At 52.1% G+C, this 27,044-nt stretch overlaps 1 protein-coding gene across 2 annotated transcripts in view; it reads right to left on the bottom strand.

Moving 5' to 3' along the window:
- Nucleotides 1-27,044, bottom strand: part of itga9 (integrin, alpha 9) — a 43,658-nt gene that overhangs the window by 11,219 nt on the left and 5,395 nt on the right. For both annotated transcript variants that reach the window (XM_018734604.2, XM_018734605.2), the window contains 13 exons: nt 26,724-26,853; nt 25,943-26,028; nt 25,749-25,811; nt 25,125-25,262; nt 24,859-24,964; nt 24,375-24,469; nt 24,094-24,184; nt 23,428-23,473; nt 22,391-22,545; nt 20,819-20,979; nt 9,464-9,616; nt 5,883-5,959; nt 3,437-3,584 (listed from right to left, as the gene is read on the bottom strand). In XM_018734604.2, coding sequence (XP_018590120.1) covers nt 3,437-3,584; nt 5,883-5,959; nt 9,464-9,616; nt 20,819-20,979; nt 22,391-22,545; nt 23,428-23,473; nt 24,094-24,184; nt 24,375-24,469; nt 24,859-24,964; nt 25,125-25,262; nt 25,749-25,811; nt 25,943-26,028; nt 26,724-26,853 — 1,449 coding nt within the window. The remainder of the gene's footprint in view (nt 1-3,436; nt 3,585-5,882; nt 5,960-9,463; nt 9,617-20,818; nt 20,980-22,390; nt 22,546-23,427; nt 23,474-24,093; nt 24,185-24,374; nt 24,470-24,858; nt 24,965-25,124; nt 25,263-25,748; nt 25,812-25,942; nt 26,029-26,723; nt 26,854-27,044) is intronic.

A 27,044-nucleotide genomic window follows, 5' to 3' on the forward strand; every position in this document is an offset into this window, starting at 1 on the left:
ACTCTGGCTTGTCTAAACATCTGCATCCTGACCCCATCTGCTGCCACGGTACCCACAATGCACTGGTGAGAGGAGTCACTTGAACCTCACCTTGTCAGGAAGGCGATAGCGGTAGAGTAATGCTGACGGTGCCGGCCGGGGGGCTGTTTGTACCGCGCTCAACGAGGGCGTTAGAAAAGGCGATGAGTCATCATTTCCTCGGTTAATTGTGAATTTTGTGTCACACTGGACGCCCTTTTCGTCATACAAAGCAGTAACGTGTAGAAAACCGTCATTAACGTCACATAACGAAGGCCGCTCTGCTCACTCGTGCAGGGTTCCTGTGTTCGGGTACGAGGCCACGCCCACCCCAGGCAAAAACATAGGAACCCTGAGCCAATCCAGCTCTCCAATGTGCAGAGCCTGCAAGGGCAGGGCTTCCCCAAAGCAAAACACTACTATTCATATACAACGCAACAGACAGGTACATTTACTGTCGCTCAAACATGTCTCCAAAGCCACTTACAGTTATTTACCCATTTATACAACTGCCTCATTTTTACTGGCGCTTTTAGGGTAAGTACAGGCTGCTACAGCTGCGATCTGAACCTGCAGCCTTCCACCTTCCCAAGGCAGCTGCTCTAACCACCACAGTGCCATACACATGTCCTTCGACAACGGGGGCAGAGATTCACGGCACCCTGCTTCCTGCCGGTAAAAAGGAGGGTAAAACGAACTTTGTGAGCAACGCGGGGAAACGTATGAAAACACAAAACTGTGCTCCCACTTTTGGTGGAAAGCGCTTCTCTTCCAGGGAAAAAGTACAGCTAAAAAAAGCGGCGACTGTCCATAACGGTAAAGCGTTTCGTGACGCAAAGAACTTCTCCCTGCCAAGACAAACAGGCCGCTGGACACAGGAAGAGGAGCCTCCAGAAGGAAATTCCTCTCTTCCGAGTAGCAGCAGAACAGAGATGCCGCCGTGCCCACTTCCCCACGAGAGAGAGAGCAGCAGGAAGGCTGCCAGGTACCATTGTACTTGGCTACCTCATGGAGGAGTAGAGCTGGCTTTGTCCTCGAGTGCATGTCAGTCAGTCAGTTAGTCAGTGAGGTTCTCAAACCCCTCCATGGGGGGCAGCAGTTCCCCCATCACCTGGAGAGATGGACCGACTCTTTTTCCAGGAGAGGACCGTGACCTCAGAGTTTGAGTGAACATCGTCCGCACCCTCAGTCCCCCAGCTGGACACCCTCCGCATCCTGTCCACGAACATGACAAACAACAGTGGAGACGAAACACTGTGAAGAGCTGGTAGGTAGCTCAGTGTGAGACCAGTTGGGCTCCCACCTCTGAGAGAAATTCTCCCTTGTCCTGACTGAGGACATGGACATGGACATGGAATCAAATGAGACCTTTTGAAAGACCTCGGTCATGGAAGGGCAGCTAAAAGCAGCACTTGAGGGTCGTTGGCGCCGCCCACAGTGGCAACTCTAGAACATGCTGCCGGCCACCAGAGATGACGGAAGATGTTAAGGTGAAGATGAGATGGAACACACCATGGAGAAAGACTAACACGGGATACTGGAGATGAAGCTCCTTCCATGTGGCTTTCATCGTGTAGGGACAGTGGTTTGGAGGACCGTAGAGCTGCAGCTCCTGCCACTTGGACAGATGTGTTTGCAGGAAATTAATACATTTCCAGTTGGCTTGAGACTGCTGTGAAGATGTTCTGGGCTCTCGATGAAGACCTTCTGTTCTTTGAGGTCTTTCATGAAGCAAGTCTCACTGAGAGGAGCGACTTGTTTCCACACACATCTCACATCTCACTCTTCTCTTTGTTTATTTAGCAGAAGAACTTTGAACGCTATCGGTAGAGCAGGAAACGTTCACGTCTCGGGGCTCTACGCTGCACTTAATGGAGCCGCACACTGGAAGGTATTTTTCAGCTACTAATGAAGCCCAGGAATGTGGGGGTGGAACCCAGAGTCCTTGTTAAACAACAATGCTTTACTGTGCGGGAGAGAGTGTCGCCAGCCAGCAGGGGCCGTTTCTGTGGTAAACACGTTTCCTGAGGGTAGCAGAGACTGAGGAGCGTTGAAGAAGCAGGAGCTCCTCAGTCAAATGTTGCGCCTGTGCAGAGCTCCAGTGGACCCTCTGCTGAGCCCTCAAGTCTGTCTGCCTGTGGGCACAGAGAAAGCGTGGGGACCTGCTTGATCCCTTGCTACCACATGGCTCATGGTCACCAGCTGTGGACCTGGAGACAGTCCATGAGGAGCAGCTCTTCTAAGTGGTCTACGTGCTCCTGATTAGGAACTGTGTTGCCCGGGATGCACGGCGCTCTCGCCCTTCTGCTCACCATCAGGTGTAAATACTGCTTGTGAGCATCTTACAGGGGTTAGGGTTAGGAAGGCCCCTAACGGATGGTCACCTATTCACATTCCTGGTGCGGGTTGACCGTCCTTCGGCGAGATCCGACTCTTCCTAAACGACAGTGTGACAGACCACAAAGCCTCACACGCTGACGCTATAATCCATCCAACTGATGGTCTTGTCCAGGATGACTTACAGCGTGAGCTTCGTGAGTCTATTTACGGCGATTTTTCCGTGCGTAGCCAGGGAAGCTCTTACTGGAGCAGTTCAGGGTAAGTTCCTACATCAAGAGAGGGATGTGAACCCAGGAGCTTGAGAATGCAAGGTGACCACTCTGTCCACGATGCTCCCACACAACAGAGGTGCTACAGCAGCAGCTTTTTATTGCAGAACCGGACCCAACTGGACCTTTCCTGTCCACATCCTTCCTCTCTGTGTCACAGCACACTGAGAACCTCTGTGCTAACAGTGCACCAGTATTCCCAACCTTCCCCAAATCCTAACCCTAGCCCCATCTCCAGCCACCCTAAGCTTAAACCAGAGTACTCAGAGTCTTGGGTCAATGAATAGGACAATCAATTATCCTCCTTGGCTGCAGGTAGCACCACAGATATGTGGGTTTCATTATCACAGTCAAGAGAAACGGTCTGGGTGATGTTTACACGCCACTGCTGAGATTGTGTTGACTTCAGTCCCGGAGGGTCTGGGTTACAGCAGCGACAGGCTGCTGGCATCAGCGAGTCTGTGGGCAGATGAGGAAACCCTGGGAGGTGTGAGGCTCGCAATAATATCGGCCATTTCCTGTCTTGCATGGAGGTGTGTCTCCAGCTGCCTACGCCACCCTGTTGTCAACACACTGTCAGTATGACTCCTGGCAGAACATCGCAACACTGTTGTTACACTGGCAGCCTGAAACAATATTTTGGCAAAAGCCTTGTCAAAATATTTGTCTGGCGGTGTTGCCAAAACGGAAATCTCTATGAAGAGTTTAAATAAAGTTCTGGGTTGAGTTGCATAGAAAGCTGAACTTTATATGGCTTGGAAGAGACCACACTGTCAGTATTGAAACCAAATACCATGGTGACCTCCTACCTTCTGCCACATCTTGATGAAGTAAAGCTCTCTGGAGAAGTTGAAGAAGATGTTGGTGTCATATGCATCATCGCCGGCATTGGAGATAGACAGGTTGAGAGAAATGTTCCTGACTCCGCCCAAGGCCAGGTAGGGCCGTCTGGGGACCCTGTGAGGGACACCATCAGAGATGTGGACAGAAGCTGAGGACACCTTCATAGCTGGAAGCCAGTCCACATCAGCACTTGAACACTTGCACATCTCGGTGTTGTAAAAAAGTACATTTTGGAGCAAAAACAATGAGAACCAAACAGAAACTGAGCTTTTGTAAATGAAATGGATATCATATCCTGAATCTTTCTGGAGGAACTGGCGCTCTACAGCAAACATGGAGTCCTCAGAGAATCTAACCTTGACCCCTGATGCTTCTCGTGGGAATCAATAAAGCGCTGTGTCAGGTCACCTGAAATGGTCACCATTGCGAAAGGACAGAAAAAAGCCAGAGGCACCTTCACAGTTGGCGGCTGAAAGGACCTGAAGGACTCACAACCCCGTCACTCTAATTTCTACAAGCAGATGCATCTGCTTCCAGTCCGCTGAGATGCTGGGAAACATCTCTCTGACCCTCGCTCAGCACTGCTGTCTCCATCGATGTGGACGGACTCCAGTGGCTCAAGGCCTCGGCAGATGATGGACTCAGGAAAGGAGTCAGCAAATCAAACCCACACTGCAGCTGTGAAACGTGATGCAGATTTTAGAGAAAAGTGTCTGCTGAAGGAATGAATGTAAATGTTGAACCACAGTTTTCACATGGTCAAGTTACAAACAAGATTGAGTTAGTTACAAACTCCATGGGTTTAATGTGGTTGAGTAACACAAGTACATGTGTCCATTTATCGGACACTTTTCTCCAAAGCGACGAACATCTCATAGAAGATACGATGTGTTCATTACATTAGGAGAAAGAGACACTTGGATGCAGACGTGTGATTCTTAAGTGCAGTTAGTTTCTTTCCACCAAATGAACCATCGTTCATCACACGAGTAGCTGCATAAAACTTTATCAGAAGAGCAATGATTCCTGATCACCTTCCTAGAATAATTTAATTTTTTTTTGAGATGCATATGAACATTTACGTACATTACAGGAGTAGCTCTGTGAAGGTTTATCTGTTGTTTAACAGGCATCATCTCAAAGTTATACAGCATGAACACGTACACCTTACACGAAATTACACGAGATGGTGGGCGAAGTGGGTCCATGACTTTACACTCAGCCTCCATGACTTCACCTGGGTTGTGATCTACAGACTTAAAGTTCCTCACAGTTGCACAGAAACTCCATGATCTTCTCCAGCTTAAACGAGAAACTTACCGAGCTTCTCGTGGTTGACCGAGCTACAGCTGCGTTTGCCATGGTTCAGCAGATCACAGAGTAGAAAGAAGCATCTGTGTAATGAGCCCCGACAGGACACAGACGATGAGAGGAGAGGAACGCACATCAGAAAAGCTACTGCCGTGTACTGTACTACAGCACAACTGCTGCACATGGTGGCCTGTCAGCCTTTCCAGTGCAGGAGAGGTGCGTATCTCAGCAACCCGTGTCACACATTCCACCCACGGTAATTTCCTAAGCCTGAACCCTGTGGGGGCCGGGAAGTTTTGTCAGGCTCCGTGTTGCTGCTGAGGAATTGAATTGAATTCGACGAGAAACACCGATCCCAGTCATCGGAGAGCGGAATTCAGGAAGAACAGTGAACTGCGTGCTTTGACTTGATAAGAGCGATGATAAAACTAATTGCATTCTGGGAACTCCGCTTGGGGACCACGTACCCCTGGGTTTAATGCTAGTGCCTGAAATGGCCCCTCGCGCACACACACACACACACACACACACACACACACACACGGAAACACACTGCGATACCGTGTCACGTGTGAAAATGGAGGGACACAGAGGGGAGCTGCAGTGATCTCCATTAGTGAAGAATGGCTGTTTGCTTGTGCTCCTGCTGCTCTCCCAGCCTTCTGCTCACTGGTCACAAGCAACAAAGCTGGTTCGAAGAGTTCAAAGTGAATGGGGGTCTGGGGAGAAACGAGACTCAAGGGAACCGCAAACAACCACGGAGTGGAACAGAACGACTGCGCAGAACTTCGTCCTTCGCAGGGACCTGTGCTGTCTCCTCACGGCACTGGTGTTGACCCGCACGGCAGCTGTCCGACGACGGCTACGCACCCTTTCTCTCGGTTACACCGAGAGCCGTCCGCTGGGGAGACACGTAGCGTGTACCTCCGGAGCACGCAGCACCGCGCACAGCTCTGCTGGAGCTGGAGATACACCCTGCAGGTCTGGGCTGACGCTGCTCAACTGATCCATCGTGCGCCGCTCCATGAGCCGCGAGGATCACCCATGTGAATCGAAGGAAAGCCAGTCAAGGGCACTCGAGAGGGGCGGTCAAGGTCTTACCCAGGCAGCAGCAGTTGACCTTGAAGACGAAGATCTGCAGCACAGTCATCGGACAAGCAGTTCTTCTCAAACCAGGTCTGTGAAGACAAACAAAGTGCTTCTCAGCTACTTCAGCCACAAGTATCGTGTGGAACATGAAAAAGCCACTGTAGAAGTGTCCCACGAAACCAGTTCAGGCAGGCTAGGTGGAGGGAGGTGTGGGGGGCATTGGGGGTCAATGAGAGCAATGAAAAATAAGGCCGCTGCCAATGGCACGGATCTCACGGGGCTACTTTGCAGGATGCTATCAAATGATTACCGAGCACAGAAAGGCACTCGTGAACAAATCGATGGAACGAACGTGAAAATATTAGAGCCGATCAGTGTGTACAGTGGATCTGCAGCAGGTCGACACGGTCATACACAGACACTTGTGGGTAAGAAACAACCTGGCAAGAAGTGGCAAGGCGAGGGTGGACCACTTGCGCAGCACCCCCTACTGTGGAAACGGTACGAACGCTGACACTCTTCGCACCGCTGATTAGTTCATAAACAGCAGCTCCATTTGGGCACCTGGTAGCGTAGTGGCTGGATCAAGGTACTTATCCTAAACGGCTCCAGTGAAATACCCAGCAGTATAAATGGCTAAATCACTGTATGCCGCTTGGGAGAAAAGCGTCAGCTAAATGAATAAGTGTGTCTTAGTGGCGCTCATTTCAGCACTGATGGGTCATTTCTTGCCTTCAGCACAAAGACCAACTTCTCTCTCGAACCTGAGACCCTCACTAAGTACAGTACTCTGACTGACATTAACCTCTGCTTATGGATGACTTGGACAGACAGTCAGCAGTGTGTGCTCCGTATATGGTTAGGAGGTGTGTGCGTGTGTGTGCATGTATGTGCGTGTGCTAGCTCTCTTTAACACCCGCTGCACGGAGGACTTCGGTGGAGGTCCTACCCCCTAGCGTGACAGACTGCACAGCGTGATAAGCCCTGGAGGTTCAAGACATCGCAGCTCTGCTGTTCTCCAGGCCCTTGTTCTGGACAGCCCTCACTGGGGGTGCAGGGGGGTTGGCGGATGGGCAGAACACACACTTGCACATGGACTCTGCGGGATACACTGAGAGCTGAGTGCTGAAGGAGGCGCCCACCAACAGACAGCCTGTGTGTTTATACACACACTCGACATGCTCGGTAAAATCACTGTAAATTAGTGCCAGTCCAGAATAAACTGTTTACACTCTTTTTACTTTTGAAACCATTAAACTGCTCAGGTGTCGCTTCTTGGCCTTTTAGCTAAGATCAAAGTGCAGTACCATGACTTTAGGGCGGAAGAGTGGAACCTAATAGGGGATTTTGTGTGGCATGAACACAGCTCTCCTGGGGGAAGCTCTGCTCCCTGGCAGGATTTTACCTTATTTTGGGCAGCCTGCTGAGCCCAAGGGGCACGGATTCAGGTGGCTTGTGCCCTGTCCCTGCAGGGTGACACGAAGATTTCATGTCCAGTGTGAAGAGAGCTCGGTGAAGGGTTCATCAAGAAGACGTTGACAGCACCTTGGGAAGATGACAGGATTGCAGCCACAACGAGGACGGTGGCTTTAGGGATGCTGACTTTGGAAAACGCATCCGCTTTTGCTGGAGGACTTGGGGGACATTGTCCTTGGACTCCTGGGACCTTCAGCGGAGAACAATGTCTGCATTCACGGGAATGGGCCATCGTCCTTGAGTGTGGAGTTGATATGGGATGGAGGAAGGCCCTTAAAACTGTCAAGTAGTACTGTGGAACAGAGGGGAACAGAGGGGACCAGTGGGGGAGCTGAGGTAAAGGACAGGTCCCTGGCTGAGGGCTCAAGAACTCCTGGTTACGTGGACAACGGAGAGGATTTTTCAAGAGTGACCAGAAGAGAGAAGAAGGGACGCTGTGCCAGTCACCTATGCTGCACTGGGGAAGTCGGTTTTGACGACAGCCCCCGACAAAAGGACCGAGAAGATTATCCCCCTCCTTAGGGGTACCTGATCATTCGGGGCTACTGATTACTGATTTGTCCCCCGTGCATTTAGGAGGTTCTCACACACTGTGGGTCAAAGTTAGAGCTCTGACTGCTGGTCTTGAAGAGGATGATTTCAGCAACAGGATGAAAAGCGCCACACTGCCTTGGTGACTCCAGTAGATGCTCCTCGATCCCGCTACACGCGGGGTCCTTTGCTGAGATCCAGCAGCGTCTCCCAGAGTCCATTTCATTCCAAATGTTCCTGTCTTGGTTGTGTGCAGCCACTGTGGTGCTAACCGGCATTTTCTGCAAAGGAGCGTGCAGTTGTCGAGGGGCTTGGACCCCACAGCCCCACCCTCGGGAGTAACCCGAGTGGGAAAGGAGAGCGGGGGCTTCGGGGTCGAGGGAGAGCACGCAGGACTCCAAAGATGAAAAGCAAACAGGGCTATTAACCGAGAGGGAACGGGATCCGTCCTCCTTCCTGCTCTGGGATAAGGTGGTTTTCCGCATTCCTGCATCTCTCTCCTGGGGTTTCGGCTACTTCCCTGACCCATCCGGGGGGGCTCCGTTGTGCCCAGCCACGTGGATCGGGGGTTCCTCTTGCTTGCTGCCCTGTGCTCAGACTGCACACGAAGTGCTCGGAAAAGACCGGGAACCGCAGCCCCCAGCAAAGCGGCGCCGGACACAGAGGGTTGTTGTCCCCACTCACCCCACCGGACCCCCAATCCACCTGCACCTTGACAGGACACACTTTATAGCCTTATAGATTTATAGCTTTATTGCTTCAAAAAGAGCTTTTTTGCTTACTTGAGCAGAAAGGCAGGAAGCAGCTGGCGCGACTCCCCACCCAGGAGGAGTTCCATGGAGGAGTGATGTACGGCGAGGCATGGGGAGTGTGGGTCCGTCCGCGCTGCAGAACAGAAATGTACGAAGGTGTGCCGAAGAGGGAGGCTTTGCGTGCCGGAGAAAACTAAACGGCGTTGTGCTCATCCACTGCTCCTCTTTGCAGAGAACCCGAGCCACGCGTGCACTGCCCTGAGACCTGAGAATTCGCTGCGAGTTTCATTCACTGGGCCCATTTATAAGACACCTGAAGAGGGTTTTTGATTTCGCACTTCCACAGAAAGCACACATATGCTCTCTGCATACACCCCTCCCACCCCCTGTAACTCCCAGAACCCAGCATGACCGACCCTTCACCTCCGACACGTCTCGGAGAGCAGAACTTCACAAAGCAGCAACCAGGGAGGGTTCAGCGTCTCAGGGCTCCTCGTCATCCACTGCAGTGTCAGAGCTCCGTGCCAAACACATGTTCCCACCATGAGGCCCTCGAGAAATTCCCGCCCTGGGGCTTTAGGGCGTCCAGAGGCTCTGCTAAGCAGCCCACCAGACGTCCCCAATAATGCGAGCAGCTCACCCCTGCCCTCTGGCTTACCCCCTGCAGAGTGAAAACAGGCCTCAGTAACATCACAAAGACGGCCGAGGAACTCAGAGTGTGACCGAGTGAAGGAGCTGCTGCTGAACCGTGGAGAAAAAATGTGTGCCATGCCTGTCCACAAAGACACCTGAACAAATGAGTCTGCAAACGGGAAAGACCCGATGGCACCTCACCTTGTTCCTTTGAGCCATGCGGTCGCCCTTCCTCCAGCGCAGCACGGGCGACAGCTGGGGCAGCTCCCGGTCCTGCGGCTCCTCGACTACATGTCGGCCCAAGCCGTAGGCTGCCTCGAACACGATGGGCGAGAAGACGTCCTTCACCTCTTTCTGTGGAGACACAAATGAGTGCATGATGGTGGAGCGGACTAAATCAAACATGAGAGTGATACTACTGAACCAGATCAGATGTCACCAGTCAGTAATTGGGTCCCATTGCCAGGATATGCCCAAATAAATGCCGCACTTTGTCAGACCAAACAGAAAGTCCTTCTTCATATATGGCTTTTTAACTTAGTTTTTTTGGTCACACTAGCACGCCGTCGTATTTCTGCTTAGCACAAATGGTAAATGGTGTGGTGCAGACTGTGCCGGAATACAAGGGATGAAACTTTATTTTGACTCGCTCTGTACTGCCTTTGGCACTGGACTCTAGAGCGCAGCTTTTGCAGGGAAAAACCACTCTTAGGGTGCAGAAGCACATCCCATTGTTTATTGTGTAAGAGGTCGAGGTTTTCCAAACCGACTCGCTATGTTTCCCACACTCTGTCAGTCCGGTTCAGTCATTTCTCACTCACACTTGAAGACACTCCTATGGTGCTGTCAAAGGGTGGCCTTCTACAGGAAGGGCTTCTCTGGGGTCCATGGAGACACCCTGCGTGAAGGAGGCCTTTATGTCAGGAGGAGGAACCCTTCACTGTCGGCGGTCACCTGTCATGCATCCTGGGCTGCTCCCTTATCCCTGGGGCCATTAAAGCCACACCCATGTTTCCTCTGGCACGGATTGTGGAAACAGCACAGTGCTGTGTCCAGTAGAAAGCACCCCCAGGGTCTCGATGGACTGGGCAGCAATGGACGTCGAACAGAAAGACCTCTTTTTGTGTGTCCAGTGCAGGACTCGGCATCATGGGTAAACATGACCATCCTGACCATTCTGACTCCAACTCCCTGCTCTTTCTGACTAGTGTCCTCATCCATCCTGTCCATTGTTTCTCAGCCTTTTGGCTAAGATCAAAGTGTAGAACTGTGATTTTACGGGGACAGAGTTGAGCCCAATACAGGACTGTGTGTGGCATGACTGCAGCTTTCCTGTGGTGAAGCTCAGCTCCCTCGGAGGGTTTTATTTTATTTTAGGATAGCCCATGGAGCCTAATGTGCAGGGCTTCAGGTGGCTTGACCGCCGTCACCGCAGGGTAACACAGAGTTTTTATTTCTAGTTGTTTTATTAGTCAGTCCAGCTCGCCCGCCGACGTCGACAGCTCCGAGGACCTGAAGAAAGGATGACTTACACGGCGAGGACGGCAGTTCAGAGGATGCAGACCACTGTGAAGAACACTTTTCACTTCCACTGGAGGAACCGGGAGGACGACACCAAATTTCCTGAGCAAGTTGCTTTTGTTCGGGAGGTTGTCTTAGGACTCCTGGCCCTCACCATTGAAGATGTGGTCTGCATCCAACGCAATGAACCATCATCGTTCTTCGACCTCACGCTACTGACCGAGGGGAATACTGGAAGATTTTGAAGACGTGTAGGGAGAACGCTCACCATGCCACCTTGCGCCTCTACTCCTTGGAACCACTTTGGAGGAACGACAGGAGCATCATGACGGTTCACATCGTCAACCCCTTCATGTCAGCAGCAGCTGTGGAAACTGTTCTGAAGGAGTTTGTCAACGTCATCGGAGGACACAAGAAAGGGCGGGATGAGCTGGGCTTTTGGAATGGGCAAAGACAATTGTAGGTAAGTCTTTGCCCTGACCCTGTGGGGATGGAGGGTTTTGTCTACCCTCTTGCGTATTTTAATATTTACAGCAGCACGAGCTACCTGTCAGTTTATCAAGGGCAGCCCCCCTCCTGTCACTTGTGTTGGGTCCGGAGGCACACAGAGAAGGACTGCAGAGACATGAGGTACCGGTGGTGTTTGGCGACCGGCCACCTGGCCAGGGACTGCGCAGGTCCCCGCCGCTGTTCCCAATGCAGAGGAGAGGGACATCTCTTCTGCAGCTGACCCCAGCGTAGGCCGCCCTGCGCTGGTGAGGTGCCGGGCAGTGCGGCATCGGCGCAGGATGGCCTGAAGGCAGTACCATCGTCGATGGGCGCTCGGGGTCAGACGGGAGCGGTGGCGGAGACTGAGGTAAGGGTTGGTTTTGTAGCTGCCAGTGTTGGCGGGTCCCAATCAGTGGGCACTACTGCAGTGCCTCTGGCCAAAGAAGATTTTCGCCGTCCTGGTCAGGAGGACACGACCTTGAACTTTTCGTGGGTGGCCAGGAGGAAGAAGAGACGAAGGAGGGAGGCTGGGCATGTCATCGGTTCTACGCTGGGGGTACCTGTTTTGATGGGCACCCCACAAACGGGCCGAGAAGATTACCCCCCCATCCCATTGGGACCAGATCATTCAGGTGTTCTGGTTATTGACTTGTCCTGGGTGGGGTTCCCTCCTCGGTTCAGTTTTTCACGCTCCAGTGAGGGGTCCCACCTGGGAGTGGGGGAGGAAGGGGACTATTGCTTGGAATGATTGTTTAATATGTGATTTTATTTGGGTTTTATTGAAGTTTTAGTGTTGCTGATGTTTAATACTTTTTTAGTGTGTTGTTGTTTATTGTTAATATTTCATTGTTGTATTTAATTTAATTTTGTTTTTCTTTATTTATAGTGTGACTTTAACATATGATATTTATGGCAGATACTGAAAGTCATGAGTACTTTTTTGGAGTCCGATGACATCTTGGAGTACTGATACTATGCAATTGTGCTTTTGAAGATATCAGTTGTGGAATTTTTAGTAGTCAGACGATGATTTTGATGGATTGAAGCAAAGTTGTCATGATTAGTACCTGATGTTTTAACTGGTGTTTAATGTTTGCTTTGTATTGAATTTTGTTCGTATGATTTTGGGTTTTTTTTGAGTATATTGAGTTGTGTTAGTACTGTGGTTGTTTTATTTGCAAATGTTAAATGGTGTATTTGTGTAGTCTTTCTATTTTTTAACTGGAGTTAATGAAGGAAAAAAATGTGTCTTCATCCACCCAGCTCTAGCACCCAGTGAACACTGGTCACGTGGTGAACTCAGCTGAACTACAATGGACCGACCAGCACAAACCGATGTAATAGGTGTCCACGCTTTGCCCATACTGGTGCTAAGGGCCTGCTTCTAAAGAAAGGGGCCACAACAAGTGTGCCGGACACAAATAGAGACGCCAACAGAGGCAGCGGGCCGAGCAAACGGCGCCGCACGACTGGCGATCCATTCATAAATGAACACGTTTCTGGCAGCAAGAGGAACAACCGTTACCTTTCCTTTCACTACCTCACCTTTGCCCTGAGCAGCAGACACCACCCCGCCTGTCTTGTGTCACTGCCCAGTAGAGGTAAGGGCTCACGGGTCGCACAACGCAACCCCGATTTTGAGACTGCACGGTCCAGCTCGGGTCCAGGCTCCTTGGACAGACCGGACTCAAAATACAGGCACCCTCACCATGAGTCACACTGCAGAGGCTGGACGGGGGTGGCGCTACAGCGCTCCTCCCATTCCGTCAGTTTGAATTTCCACTGAAACCCACAGGCGGGCCGCCGCCATATGGAATCAATAAGGCCCCCAAGGGGAGGGCAGGTATGTCAGTGAAAACTCAAGAAGCCCCTTGTGGTCTGAGCAGCGGAAAAGTGAGCATCAGCATTTAGCATCGCTCTTACACCCGGCTGGGTAACTGGGGTGATCTTACGCTTTTACCTCACCGGATCGTTTGCTTAGTTCTGTTTTGTCTTCAGTGGGAGGGTGGGGGGCAGTCAAGAGAAACGGGAGGAAATTGGACTGTTCCCCTCACTGAAGTCTCTGCACTTTCCACTGGGAGTCGTAACCAGCGCTAAGCAACAGGCAAAGCAAAGAGCAAAGCGGGAAGGAGCCAAACTTCGGGGCTACCGGGGGGCTGCTTCAGCACAACACGCAGCACTCTGCCGTTCCGACCTGTGTCATAACATCCGTGCACGCACAAGCGTGTGTCTCCGTAGTCATCGCCCCGGGACACGCAGTAAGAGGAAGAAACTCTTGACTATTAGTCCCCGATGGAGCAGCACACAGCCGAGCGGTCAGCTTGGCAGGCCAGCGGTCGTTCGCCATGAAACACTGCAAAAATATCCCATAAACGTTCCGAAAACATTCCAAACATCACTTTTTCTACAACCGTAAACAGCCCTCATAAATGGACCGAAATCCAAATCGGCTGATCTGACAGCCCCCCTTCGTGAAAAACAGATTCGAAAAACTGTCAATAACACACTGCTACGTAAACGTTTAAGAAAAGATGCGCAACACATGAGATGCTTGCCACAACCCATCATGCGGCAGTCTGCAAAGACACTTAAACCGTGAAGTCGGACCTTACTTGCAAAACGCACAAATTCCGATTGAACAAATCAATACAAGTGTACACAGCTGCACACAGCTGGTCCTCATCGTGCTACTGGGACGCAGCCAAGCAATAGTCGGAGTGCCGCGATGGAGCCGCCCCTCCCCCCCCCCCCCGGCACTACACACACGTGCCGACACACAGCGCGATTCACTGGCTCTCGCTCGTGACTCACTGCCCTCGTGCTGGAATGCTTTTTCTGGAAAACACAACCCCGGGGGCGGCGGGGGAGTTGCTGTTTATTTAAAGTTTAGTGAAGACTACAGATACAAAGGTAAAATTGACTGATTTTCTCCTGGAGATGTAACTGTAGAGGTATCAGGAGAGCCATTCCACAGGGTCTTCTGTGCCATTTGGATTGACATGTGAAGTGTGTTCAGTTTATCTTCAGGTCCTTCAGGGTTCACCGTTTGTTCGGAACACAACCCCTGTGTGGGGGCGAGGGCTCCATGGCAACACGTTTCAGCAAACGTCTCCAGACTCAGACTGGGAGAACCCCACAGGCAGTAACGCTAAGCATCTCCAAGACAAGGCCAAGGGACCTCCGCGGCCACAATCCACAAAACCGCAGGTCCGGTGGTCCTTCCAAAGCCGGCGCCGTTGCAAACGCCTTCGGCTCCTTCTCTCATCTGCTGACATCTCGGTACGCAGTCTGAACTGATCAAGGCAGGCAGACTCACCAAGGGCCAAAGTTCCCTGCACGAGCTGGCAGAAGCGAAAGCTTTGAATGCTTCTGTACTGAACACAACGACAACAAGCCCTGTCCCACTGAGGACAAACTCAACACTCTGTGGGCCTCTCGGACTTGACAGACAACATCGCAGGCCTGTTCGTTCAACAAACTCGGATACATGACGACGTATCTGTACTGACTACGCCGTAGACCTTCCGGACCCAACTCGAGGTGCCCCGATAGACCTCGGTGTATGCCTGATAGACCTACGGTTCCTCAAACGTGAGCTTTCGGCTCAGGCCGCATAACCCTTAAACACAGCAACAGAGAACACATCTGAACAGACTGGTATCCCAGGAGACAGCTTGCTGTTATAACGGCGAACAAAGCACTCCTACGGGGCCCACTTCCTGCGCAGCCACACCGAGCGCATCAGCGTCACTCAGCGACCGTGGCTTCCGTCATAAGCGTGAGCCACACGTGAAGTACAATAAGCTCACCGAGGACAGACGCGTACGAACAGTGCAGGGGTGATGGATGGCAGCTCATGATCCCATGGTCGCTGGAAGCAGATCATGGGGGGTGGAGCGCAAAACACTCTTTGGAATCATCACTTACGTTGAGGGGGTTGAGCGAAATGCTGTGTGTGCGTGCGTGTGTGTGGCGGGGGGCATTCCCGAGGGGGAAACAGACTGAACCGATATCAGCGGACCGCAGTGGAACCCCTTACCTCCAGAGCACAATCCTGCGGTTCAGCCCGTGCACTTTCACACTGGTGACGCAGGACATTCCTCATTCCCTTGAGCACACAGAGACCCGAACAAGGCTCTCAAAGGATGGGGTCCACGGCCCAGCGAGGCGCTCTTTCCACGTGGGAGTGGGGACTAAGGAGAGGGCTGCGCTCAGCTCTGCTGCATGACGTTCCATTCCTAACATTCCGGCGCCTCACGTCTTCGGGCCGTCACTGGATCCAGCTGTTCTCTGTTACCCAGCACCATCAGGGTCACAGCAAGGACAAGCGCACTCCTCTCCAGCCTCCAGTTTCTGGACCAAATGCAAACAAGCTGTGGGTGTACTGCTCCTGGGCCTCTTCTTGTCCATGTATGGAGTTACCCTCAAACAGTGGGGGGTGACTTGGAGGAGGCGGGAATCAGGGGCGGAGCAGAGAGGCTTGAGACTGGAGGGGAGTGTCCGCTGGTGCGTATGGAGACGAGAACGGCAGGGGTGAAAACCATGGCAACGGCATGTGATGGCACAGGGACGAATGCATCTGGATGTGGGCACGGTCTTTGTTTTTGTTCTGCACCCTTGTCAGGAAAGCTCTAAAAGTTCCCGCCTGAGCACTGAACTTCCTGTAGGAGCTCTCCAACAGGACTCTGCAAACAGCGACGCTCCTGCCATTGTTCCCTGGACTAAACAGATGATCCATCTCTGCTTAGTGGCTAAATGCCAAGCGGAGACTTACTACGAAGGCTGAGAAAACACAGTCTCGGCCGTGACGTCTCCTGAAGAGCCTCGGTGAGATCACGAGCCCGATCCAGAGAACAGCGGAGCGCGTTCTGTACGTGTGCCGAACGGCCCGGCGAGTCAGTTCATTCCGTTTGTCCGCGGATCCACGTTCCACGTATGACCCTGTGTGCCAAGAGCTGCTTGAAGTTCTGCGTCTCGGCTGAATGAGTGAATATGGCCCGGTCCACATGGTAGTGCGGAAGATGCAAGAGTGACTTTAGCGAAGATGTTTATTACTCTGTGGGCATGAAATCTTCCCTGAATTTCTGAGGAATCGAGAGCCGCTGTTTTTGGCTGCAGCCTTTTCGCAGCCTGGGTCTGGAACTGAAATGGGACTCGTGTTTGGAGAGACAACGGAAGGTAACACCCCACAGGGATAAACAGGAAGGGTGGCATGGGGTGACCTCGAACCCAGAGACCCAAGAGGACAAGCAAGCTGCTGGGGGCCAGGATGACGTTTTCTGTCGGCTCCCCACTCCGTCTGAATCCCGGTCCGCTCCTCTCGAGAGATCAACACAAGCAAACAAATGGTGAGGCCAGACCCCCCATCACTTCCCCTGTCCAGTAATCCAGCCAGGCCTTCAGGGAGGAAGTGTGTCGGCATGTAGAGAGGAGAGGAGAGGAGAGGAGAGGAGAGGAGAGGAGAAGGGGCTTGCAGGGTCACAGCTTCTTTTCTCAATCTTCAGCTGAGAAGGTCTATGAGTGCAATGAATGAGCTCTGGAGAGACCGGCATCCTCCGGAATCAAGAACAGACAGCCACGGGACCAATGTGGTACTGGACCACAGAAGGACCTCCTGTTGACCGTAGCATCCAAACTGAGCCACTGGATGGAAAGGAAGTAGGGTCAAGTTCTGCGAGGAAACCCAATTGGTTTTGATTGGTTTTTCCAATTTCTGCCAAGAAACTACACCAGTGAAGAGTGAAACGGCTGCAAAACGGCAGAGGCTGTAAACATGGCAGTGATCACATTAGCGGTCGTCAAGAATCCAGTCTGTTGCACATCTGCACATTCTCACAGCGGCAGGAGGAGCTGGAGTCCGAGTCGAAGGAAACTCCCGGGAAAAAACCAGACTTTGGGGAAATTTTAATTTGTGCACATACGGGTAGTGCTCGACATGTTATGACATTCGTGACTCACAAACACCCGAACTTTGACGGTCTTCCCATTACCAGAAGTCAAGCTACCATAGAGGAGCAATACCATTATTACGTGTAAAATGGCTTAGAGGTCTTATTTGATATAGAATGCCCAGGAGGAGGGGTGCAGCCACTGGCACTTGGACCCCCAGAGGTTTTTTCTCCCTCGATTTTAAGCTGGGAGATTCTGTTCCCTTTCTTCCATGGCCAGTACACTTACTTGTATCTCTATAAAAGCGTTATATTGTGTTATATTGCCGGTAGTCAACTGTCTTCTTTGTTTCTTTATCTGATGTGTCTGGGTTTCTTTTACCTTATGCCTCTGTTAAAGCGCTCCGTGTCACTGCGTGAGAAGAGCGCTCCGTTGAATTGAATTGAATTGAATTAACGTTTTTATCGAGTCCCCAGATGCTGTCGTAACATCTGGACACAATCGCTCCATCTGCTGCATGGCGTAGTAACATCGATCGGCCACTCTGCCACATGGTCACTGGTGGGGCCTCGGTCCGTGTTTGGACCTCCAGCAACATCGCTTTTCGGTTACAGAACTTTCCTGGTGTGATTCCCTTCAAGTTACCATACATCCAGTTTCAATAACCGCTTTGTCCTGGGCAGGGTCTTGGTGGTCTGGAGCCTATCCCAGAATCAATGGACACAAGACTGGGGGGTACACATTAGAGGAGACACCAGTTCATCTCAGGGTAGCCCCCCACACACACACGCACACACACACACACACCAAGACCAATGTAGTGTCACCAGTTCACATGAGCTGCATGTCTTTGGAGTGTGGGAGGAAACCAGAGCACCTGGAGGAAACCCACACAGAGACGTGGCAAACATGCAAATCTACACAGACTTGGAACCTACATCTGAACAGCCCAGGTGCTGTGAGGCAGTAGTGCTATTCGTTGCACCACCGTGCCGCCGCCCTTTAAGTTACTTTTTACTTAAATTGGTTAGACAGTGAAAAGTCAGTGTTTCAATGGTGCTGAAAAAGAAGACAACGGATTTAGAAACAACAAGAAAAAGTAACAGTGCAGCTTCAAAATATAACGCTGTTTATATTATTCTATATAAGTATTATTTTAACACGAATAATGTGTGAAATTAATGAAAAGATATTAAAACAACTGTGGAACGTAGCACTCAAGCAAGTTCACTGTTTATACTGCACTGTACATCCTTCAGGTCAACGCAGTGGACAAAACAGGATCGTTGTGAGCTGAGGACCACCTCTACAGTATGTGTTACACTTACGAATATTATATGTAAAACGTTACCGGTATGTTATACTACAGCGTGTGTCATGACCAGAGGAACAACACTACTAGGGAGCAGAGGAGGCGCCACTCGGTGTCACTGGGCCGGATCAAGTTTAAAAGGACCAAAAGCACTGAGACCGAATTCCGATTCTTAATCAGCGTTTCGCTTTCGCTGCCTTTTCCTAACCAACCTTAGTTACCTGTTTCTCAAGTCTTGCTCCACGGGTGTTTATGTTCCAGTTCCAGTCCCAGTCCCAAGTCCCTGCCCCGCCTACTCCTGCCTTTGCGCTCCTGTCCAGGTCCAGCGTTCCAGTCCCGTATTCTGTCCCGCTCACAGATTCATTTTTTGCCTTTGTGCGAATACACCGAGTGTCTCTTTGTCCCGCGTTCACCGTTTCACCTCTACTGACCTTTCCGGTTCGCACTGCGCACCTACAGTATACATTCACTCTGCCCGTGGGGTCATTTTACCTCACGTCCGCGTTCGGACGTTACAGCGATGCGGGTCCGCGTCGGACTCGCGTCCGGACGCCACGGTGCGAGCGTGCGTTGCTTGTGTGTGCAGACGAAGGGTGTGTTCTGGCAGCCCAGTCTCAACCAGAAGCACGGGTCTTTCCTGTTGCCGTGGCCCCCGGGGGACACTCCCGCCCCACCCCCACTCTGACAGATATGTGACAGGAAACAGCAACCACCCCCCCGACCCCAGTCCCGCTGGCAGAGCCTCGCGGGCTCCGGTTTGTCGTCCGCATGCTTTCATAAACACGCTCAAATGTAAGTAAGCGAGCGGGAGGTGAGCTCGACTGCGGAGACCTGCTTCTCAAAACCAAGCGTAAGAGCGGTTGGAGCCGCTCTTTAACAACCTGTGTTATTTCAACGACATGAAACTGTAGTTCTGTCTCATCGCAATCAAAATACAAAAGAACGAGCCAGAGAACAAGCGGCTCTCGGCCAAGGTCCGAACCACCTTCAACCAGCAGCCGAACCGCCGCGAACCAGCGGAACCGCAGACGAACCGCCGACGCACCGCTGACGCGCCGCAGCTGAGCGCCTGCCGGCCCTGCCACACACACACAGCACACGCAGACTGCAGAGGTGCGGCGCCCCCTCGCACACACACATCTAATTAGACAGGAGACTGTCATTTCAAGCAAGGCGATGACCGCCCCGGGGCGCCTCGCAGACACAGCGTCTCAGGTTTTCAAGTGTAGGGGATGCTGTGAGTCCTGGATGGTCACCTTGCCGGACAGACGACCAAAGACGAAAGAAAACGGTAGATACAAGACATTCAGAAATGCGTGTGGTCAACAGCCACGGTGGGATGGCTAAGTGTGTGGTCGACTGGTCAACGGTCCGGGCTCGTGTCGCTTCGGCCCGACCCGCTGGTTCTCTCCGTAAACCTCGCTACCAGACTATGGAATCTCTCTTTGTGCGTCGCAGCAGAACATCGGCTGTGGCTCCAGATGTTGTGGATCTTTTGCCCACAAGCTGAGATATCGTGAGAGCTTCTGACAGGTTCATATAACGGGGGAACGGGCACACGTTCGGCGGCACAATTTCCACACGTGAGCAACCTTGAAGCATTTCTTCAGCCGTTAATCTGCCGCAACGCAGCTCTCGTTTCTGAGCGCGATTTCCGCCCCGAGGGCACCGAGTCTCAACGCCCCTCCCAGGCTCCGCGTGGACGCCGACGACAGGACGGGGCTGGTGTGGTGGCAGATGGACACACTTGTTTGGAAACGTGCTCCGAAGGCCAATGGACTCTTCGCCGCATCTTCAGAAGAGTTTCATTAGGTTCAGGCCAACTGGAAGTCCTACCGTTGAGGAGCATTCAATACCCCAACTGGCTGAGAGAATCACTTCCTGCATTTGGCTTATGACCCAAACTTCAGACACAGGATCTCTCAGCGTTTGCATGTCTGTGGACCCTGTATGTCTACTTCTTCTTGCCTGAAAAAGTTCATAGATTTTTTGCAGACTCTTTCAGCCTTGAACTCTGCTCATCTGGGCTACATTTAGCAAAGACGACAGAGCAGGAACGTCAAGGAACACGTCCTCTCCAAATTCCAATTACAATGTGCAACATATTCCTTGTGTCTACCGAGCTCGTAATTCTTCGATGACTCATGAGCGCACAACGTGATTTGAAAATGGTCTCAAGAACCATCCCTGAGAGCCAGCAAACAGGTTCGAGACGTGGGCTGTGTATGGCATTCAGGGACCGATTCTGGGGTAACACAAAGTTATCAGGAGCCACCGTGACGCTGCCCACACGTGATCGTGAGGACCCACCCTGACGATGAGCACACTGGGTCACGGGGACTTACCCTGACATAGGCCACGTAGGTCTGACAGGCCTCCTTTCCACTGAGCAGGTGGACCACGCCGCTCACAGTGCCCATCAGATCCCCGTTCAGTGCAAACAGCACTCGTGTCTGCTGGCTCTTCGACCGCTTTTCCACGTCTGCTGTCAGGTTATAAAGCAATTCTGAAAGGCAAGACCATGGGGGGGGGGGGTGTCAGTATATCCATGAACGCAGCAGAGTCCTCGACAGGCTAGAGCGAGGAGGAGCTCAGGGTCTCTCTTTCTTTGCAGTGCGTTGCCCAGTTTCCTCCCAGAGTCATTTCTATATTGAATTTACAGGTCAGAGGTCACTTTCCATCTCACTTGAAGGGGAACAGCTAAATATAGCAGGGCCGATAGCTGGAGGTGGGTGGCCAGAGTCCACGGGGAGTTTTCTCTGCAAACAGAACCCCTTCCAGGAAGTCAGCCAAAGCAAGGGTTGCACGGGTGCGAGGTGGGTGTGGCCACTGACCCCAACTGGTTCCCCAGCGGTGTCCAAGGGCCAGAAAGTGTAGGATCAGAAGCTCAGTCTCCCACTGTGAGCTCGAGTCCAGACGCTCAACTCAGAGGGAGGAAGACGCAGCTGTAGCACTCTTGAACTCATAAATCCGTTGCCATAGCAACCATCCCGGACCCACACCGCCACTCCTTTGGGTGACTCTTACATTTACAGTTACTCATTTATCCGACTTTTCTCCAGGACAACTAACAATGTTAAGGCGTCTAAAATTATTCACCCATTTATATAGCCGATTTTCTTTTTTTACCGGAGCAATTTAGGGTAAGTACCTTGCTCAAGGGTAAGGCAGCCATTGGGATTCGAACCTACAGCAGCTCTAACCTTTGCGCTACCAGCTGTCCCAGCTGACCCTTGACCTCTGTAAGTGTCACTTATGGCCACACTCACATCTACTGGACATCACAGAGCTCAGAGGGCATAGGAGAACCGCAGGAGCAGGAGGTCCTACGTAGGGCCTCTGCAGAGGGTACAGAGGCCAAAGGAGGGGGCGTGGCAAGGCCCACACCTCATCCACCAATCAACGGTGAGATATGGCTCAAAATACGCCTAAGCTCTCACGCTGCCGCTGGCAGGCCGATGCCATGACTTCACCCCCCGGTGGAAGGGAGGACTCGTCACAGGGAGACTTTCTTTCCAACGCCGCGGCCAAGGCGAGCACGTCCCCAGCACAGCGCCGGGAGGAGCCCTGACGTCATGGTGGCGGCTTCCTGCTGCGGGCGCTAGAGCCAAGGCTGTGGGGAGTCACACCCACTCACACGGGCACGCGGGACCACCCCGCTGACCGGATGAGGAGCACACACACCATGTCCGGGCAGACAGCACTGCCTGAGTCCCATCCCCTCGCAGGGGGCGGAGCCATCTGGCACACATGGCGATGATGTTACTTTGGATTGCTTAACTGCTATGGCAGGAAAACAGCACTGAGATGCAAGAGGCAAGTGGTTCATCCAATGGGAGGAGATGCCGTTCAATCCCATCCTACACCACACACACACACACACACACACACACACACACACACACGCGCGCACACACCTATCTGCCCCGGGACTTGTTTGCCATGGAAGCGCAGGCACAGTGTGACGTTGAGGCAGTTGAGGTGCTGGGAGCTGTCAGAGCACTCTGGGGCTGTGATGCTGATGGACGGAGGCAGGAATATGGACACGTCCACAGTGATCACGGGCCTGGACCTGCGGGGGGGACAAGTTAGAGTCAGTACTTGGACTGCGTTGTACAGCAAGAAGGTGGCACACATTGCTGTGATGGAGCTGGGAGGGGCTTGATCCTATCGAAGGCGTCCACTTAAGCAAAACTTGTGAGATCAGGTCACCTTTAATTGCCGTGTTTAATGTTCCCATCCCATCTGCCCTGACAAGCTTCTTGGCGAAGGGGCTCAACAAGGCTGACAAGGAAGGAACTTTGCAATCCATTCCAATCAGTCTTTGAGATCTTTCTACTAGGGAAGGAGTGGAAAAGCCAGAGCTTTGTAGAGCAGGTCAGAAATGGGCTTGAATGCTCTTGTGTCCTCAGTGTGCTCTCAGTCGCTTTTCTGTCCCTCAGAGCTGCTGAATCCCTCCGACACTCAAACCTATCTCATTCAGAGCCACTTCCTTTTTTATCACCTCACAGCTCCACAAATGATTCCAACACTATCTGCTATAATTATCAGTATATTTCATATTTGAATCTAAGGTTCATGGGTAGAGTTGAATCAGCTCCCTCTTCCCCTCAGAGCTGCTGAATCCCTCCCTTCAACACCATATGCTATGATTATCTATGTATTTGCTACTTGAATGTCACTTCTATAGGAGCTACTGGAGGGATGTGAACCAGCAATATGGTGGTGTCAGACACGCAAGCTGTGTGGCCACAGTCCTGTGTGTGCGTAAAGCTCTTGGTCTGTTGTTGATGCGCATTGTTTACTCTGAGTCGTTTGTGTCTGTCGAAAAGTGTTTTTTATATTTTCATTTATTAATTTAACGTAGATGGAACAGCATTGGACAGTGACCTTCCACGACAGTGCAGAGCTTACTGGAGATACATGGACCGAAGGGGGTCATACGTGCACTCACCACAACATGACCACGTTGTCGGACATAAAGGCTCCGACGGTCACATCTGCAACACAGAGAACGCAGGATGAGAGCGAACAGTGAGATGGTGTGTGTGGGAAGACCTGCACGGCGGACGGGAGAAATGCTGCGCTGCACAGACAACAGAGACGCCCAAAACAACGGAGCACAGTGACTTGTTTTTCTTATTTGTGCCGCACCAGCGGGGCGGTCATGTGGAATGTGGTCAACAAAATACCGCGGCGTTAAGTCTGAAATGTGGACCTCAGAAGGGGGCGCCAGGTTTCCCAGGGGTGCCAGTTAACGGTCCCAGTTTGACTTTCTCTCACGGTCGGTGAGAAGGAGCGCCGAGGAGGCCGGAGGGACAAAGCTCTTCTGTCTCCTCCAAGATAAAAGCTGCTAAGCCCTTCCGCGTGTGCTTCCGAATCATCGCTCCGCACAGGAGCCGCCTTTCAGACTCACACAACTTGGTATGAAAACCCTTTTGCACGGGTTCGGTCAAGAGACTCTTCGAGGCCTGACTGTGGGAGGGTGCGCCCGTTCTCAGTAGATGGCCCTGGAGCAGTAACTTATCAGCCCATTTCAGGTGCGATCAGCAACTTGTTTACATGCATGCATGCATGCATGCATTAAATGTGCACACCCAACGGCTGCTGCGGCGCACACCTGGATATCCATTGCGGTCCATGTCCACGCCGCCAGAGATGGACTGGCCGAACATGCGCAGGGAAGGGTGGATCCGACGTCCGGAGAGTTTCTGTTGAGCACCAACAGTAGCAATAAGGGTGTAAGAAAGCCGTGGCGGTGCAGCACAATCGTTGCGTCCGCAGCGTCTCCAGAGCAACGGCAAACATGTAAATATAGTAATGTCGGACGTGTGTTAGACGAGAGCACAACATCTGAGCCAGAGGATCTACACAGATCTGGAAGCTTGAGGGATACGTAACCGTGGAATAGATGCCGATGACTCCATCCACATCACCATGGTAAATGTAGACTGCCCCAGCATAGTCATCTTCTTTGGGGGCTCCGATGGCCACATCTGGGTGGGTCAGGAGGCACCGAAAACAAGAGGAGACATATAAATTCTGGACATTGCTGCAGCTGTCTGGACACAGTGCCATGAAGCACAGCTCTAGTAAAAGAGCAGTGATGTGATGGTGACGCTTACTAACAATCAAAGTGCATAGTGAGGGTCTTCTACTGTCTCTGGCTTTGAGCACATGTGCTGCCCGGTCAGCAGTGGCTTTGAGAAGACCATCTGCCTGATGTTGATCAACAACAACTTTGAGAACATGACCGAGTGCCTGTGCTACCTTCATTTTGAGAAGGTGGTCTCCTGTCTCGACCAAGATGGGCTTGATGATGATGGGCACACTACAGAAACAGGTCTGCTGTAGTTCTGGCAAGGAGACCGTTCCAGAACATTACCTTGATAGCCATCATCGTCAATGTCCCCCAGCGAGGCGATGCACTCGCCAAAGTGGGCATCATAGGCTCTGTCCCCTGTTAAGACCCCCATCTCCTCCATGAGGCCCTGCAAGCACACACGCAGCTGTGAGGTTATCCAAACACGGCACTTCCAACCTTCCAACCTCTGGAACTCTTTTGAGAGTTCGCAAGTGCCATGAGCAGATCGAGGGGTGCGCTAGGGTTGGGATTAGCACAGGTATCACCAGGTAGCACAGGTGACTCACACTGCCTCTGTTGAGGTAAACGACCACCTGGCCCTCGTCCCGGAGCTCACTGTGCATGGGCGCCCCGACTAGCAGGTCCGACAAGCCGTCCTGGTTCAGGTCAACTGCACACAATGAGGAGCCAAAGTAAGAGCCCATCTGCAACCAAGCCGAGCCACAACAAAGCATTCAGTGAAAGCGTTCAGTCAGGTTGGGGTCCGAGCCCATTCTCCCTCCGTTTCTGAGTCAAGCCTGGACCCCCCAACACACACACTCAGCCCCACCCTATTCCCAACATCCACCTGCTAAACATGAGCCCAGCAGAAAGAGTGCAACAGCGTCTGGGACTGGATTCTGACACCACTCAAAGATGGCTTTCCCACACACACGTGGTAAGTTTCACCGCGCTCCTCATGCGACCGTTCGTTTGAAAGCAGCCACACGTTGAACAAGTTACACGTAATTCCATCACAGCAAATGAGAACTAACTTTGGTTCACTTATGTTTCATGCAGCGGTCATGACGGTCAGACCTAAAGGAAACAGCATGTAGACGACGCTTTCTGAGACACGGTTACTCCGTAGTGAAGGCGCCAGTTAACGTGGGAAGTGCAGAGTGACATGTGCGAGACATGCAGACACCCACCATTCTCCCTGAGGCCTGGAACATCTTCACAAGAGCACCACCTTCGATTCTGAAGATGTAAACCTGGAAAGTTGAAGAAAAGTCAATGAGCCAAACCTCTGGGAGACAGCAGGTCCTCGTTGGACTGTGTGCTGTGTCCACCACACCTTACCGGTGGACAGTAAGCAGCGCCGCGCTATCACTGCCACGCCTACCTTTCCTCCACCCCCGTCCCGGGGCGCTCCCCCGACGATGTCTGTGGCCGTGGCCGAGGAGAAGTGGCCCGCTGTCACCGCATACCCTGTGTGGAGAGAGTGGAAAGTTACCCCTTGTCAGAACCTCCAGGAAGCCTCTCCACGCCTGCTGAAGTCCCCCCACATCTCCTCAAAGCGAAAGACATAGCCCATCCCATGAAGAGCAGACCACCCGGCTTTGTGCTGACTCATCGAATATAGCGTGCAAACAGGAAAGCCAGCGAGAAGTGATCTGAGGAACAGTGATGACAAGCACCACGTGGTTCTCTGCTCCAGAGAACATTTCTAATGGGATTTGAGGAGGTTCTGCCCCAGGTTCTGCTCTAGGTTCTGCTCTCTGTGGCCCTCAGAGCTGGCTTTTCACACATCTCTACTGTTCTCAGTCTGCTGGCTGTGGCTCTGACATCATCATGTTTGGAAAAGAATTCATGGGATCTCTGGGACCAGGGCCTGCATTCACGATCCCCAGTGTGCTCCTTCACAGGTTCAGGTCAAACCACATGTTAGAAGAACAATGACCACAGTGACTCAGTGACACTGTGCCACCAACCTGAGAAACACAGAGAACTTTGCCATCTGCTACCAATTATGACCCCATAAGTGCATCAACGGAGCGGTGTGATGGTTCCAAATTCTTCTGCTGGTTATACATCTGATTCTAGGCGCCTGAGAAAACCCTGAACTGCAGCCAGTGGAGGTGCAGATGTTAGTGGAACATGAGGCAACGGGATGCTTCTCTTACCCAGGTAGCTGTAGCGCTCGGAGCTGGCAGCACCCTTGTCAAGGGAGTAGTAAGAACCGGAGGTCAAGTTGAGCACCTTGACCGTCCCGGTCCAGTAGTAGGACCCTGGAGCTCCCATTACAATCAGCTCCTGAAACACAGAGTCGAGTGAGTTCTCAAGGGTCTTCTTGGTCTACCGGGTTGGCTGGTACCAGCTGTCGGACCCTAACGCTGCTGACGCCCCACTGGTCTAACCGTTGCGAAAACAGAGAATCACTTAATAATCCATAATCTTATCCCTAACCCTAACCCTCCCACCCTGGGTATGAATCCCAGCTCAGG

The sequence above is a fragment of the Scleropages formosus genome, chromosome 18, assembly GCF_900964775.1.
Source record: "Scleropages formosus chromosome 18, fSclFor1.1, whole genome shotgun sequence".
In the NCBI taxonomy this organism is placed as follows: Eukaryota; Metazoa; Chordata; class Actinopteri; order Osteoglossiformes; family Osteoglossidae; genus Scleropages; species Scleropages formosus.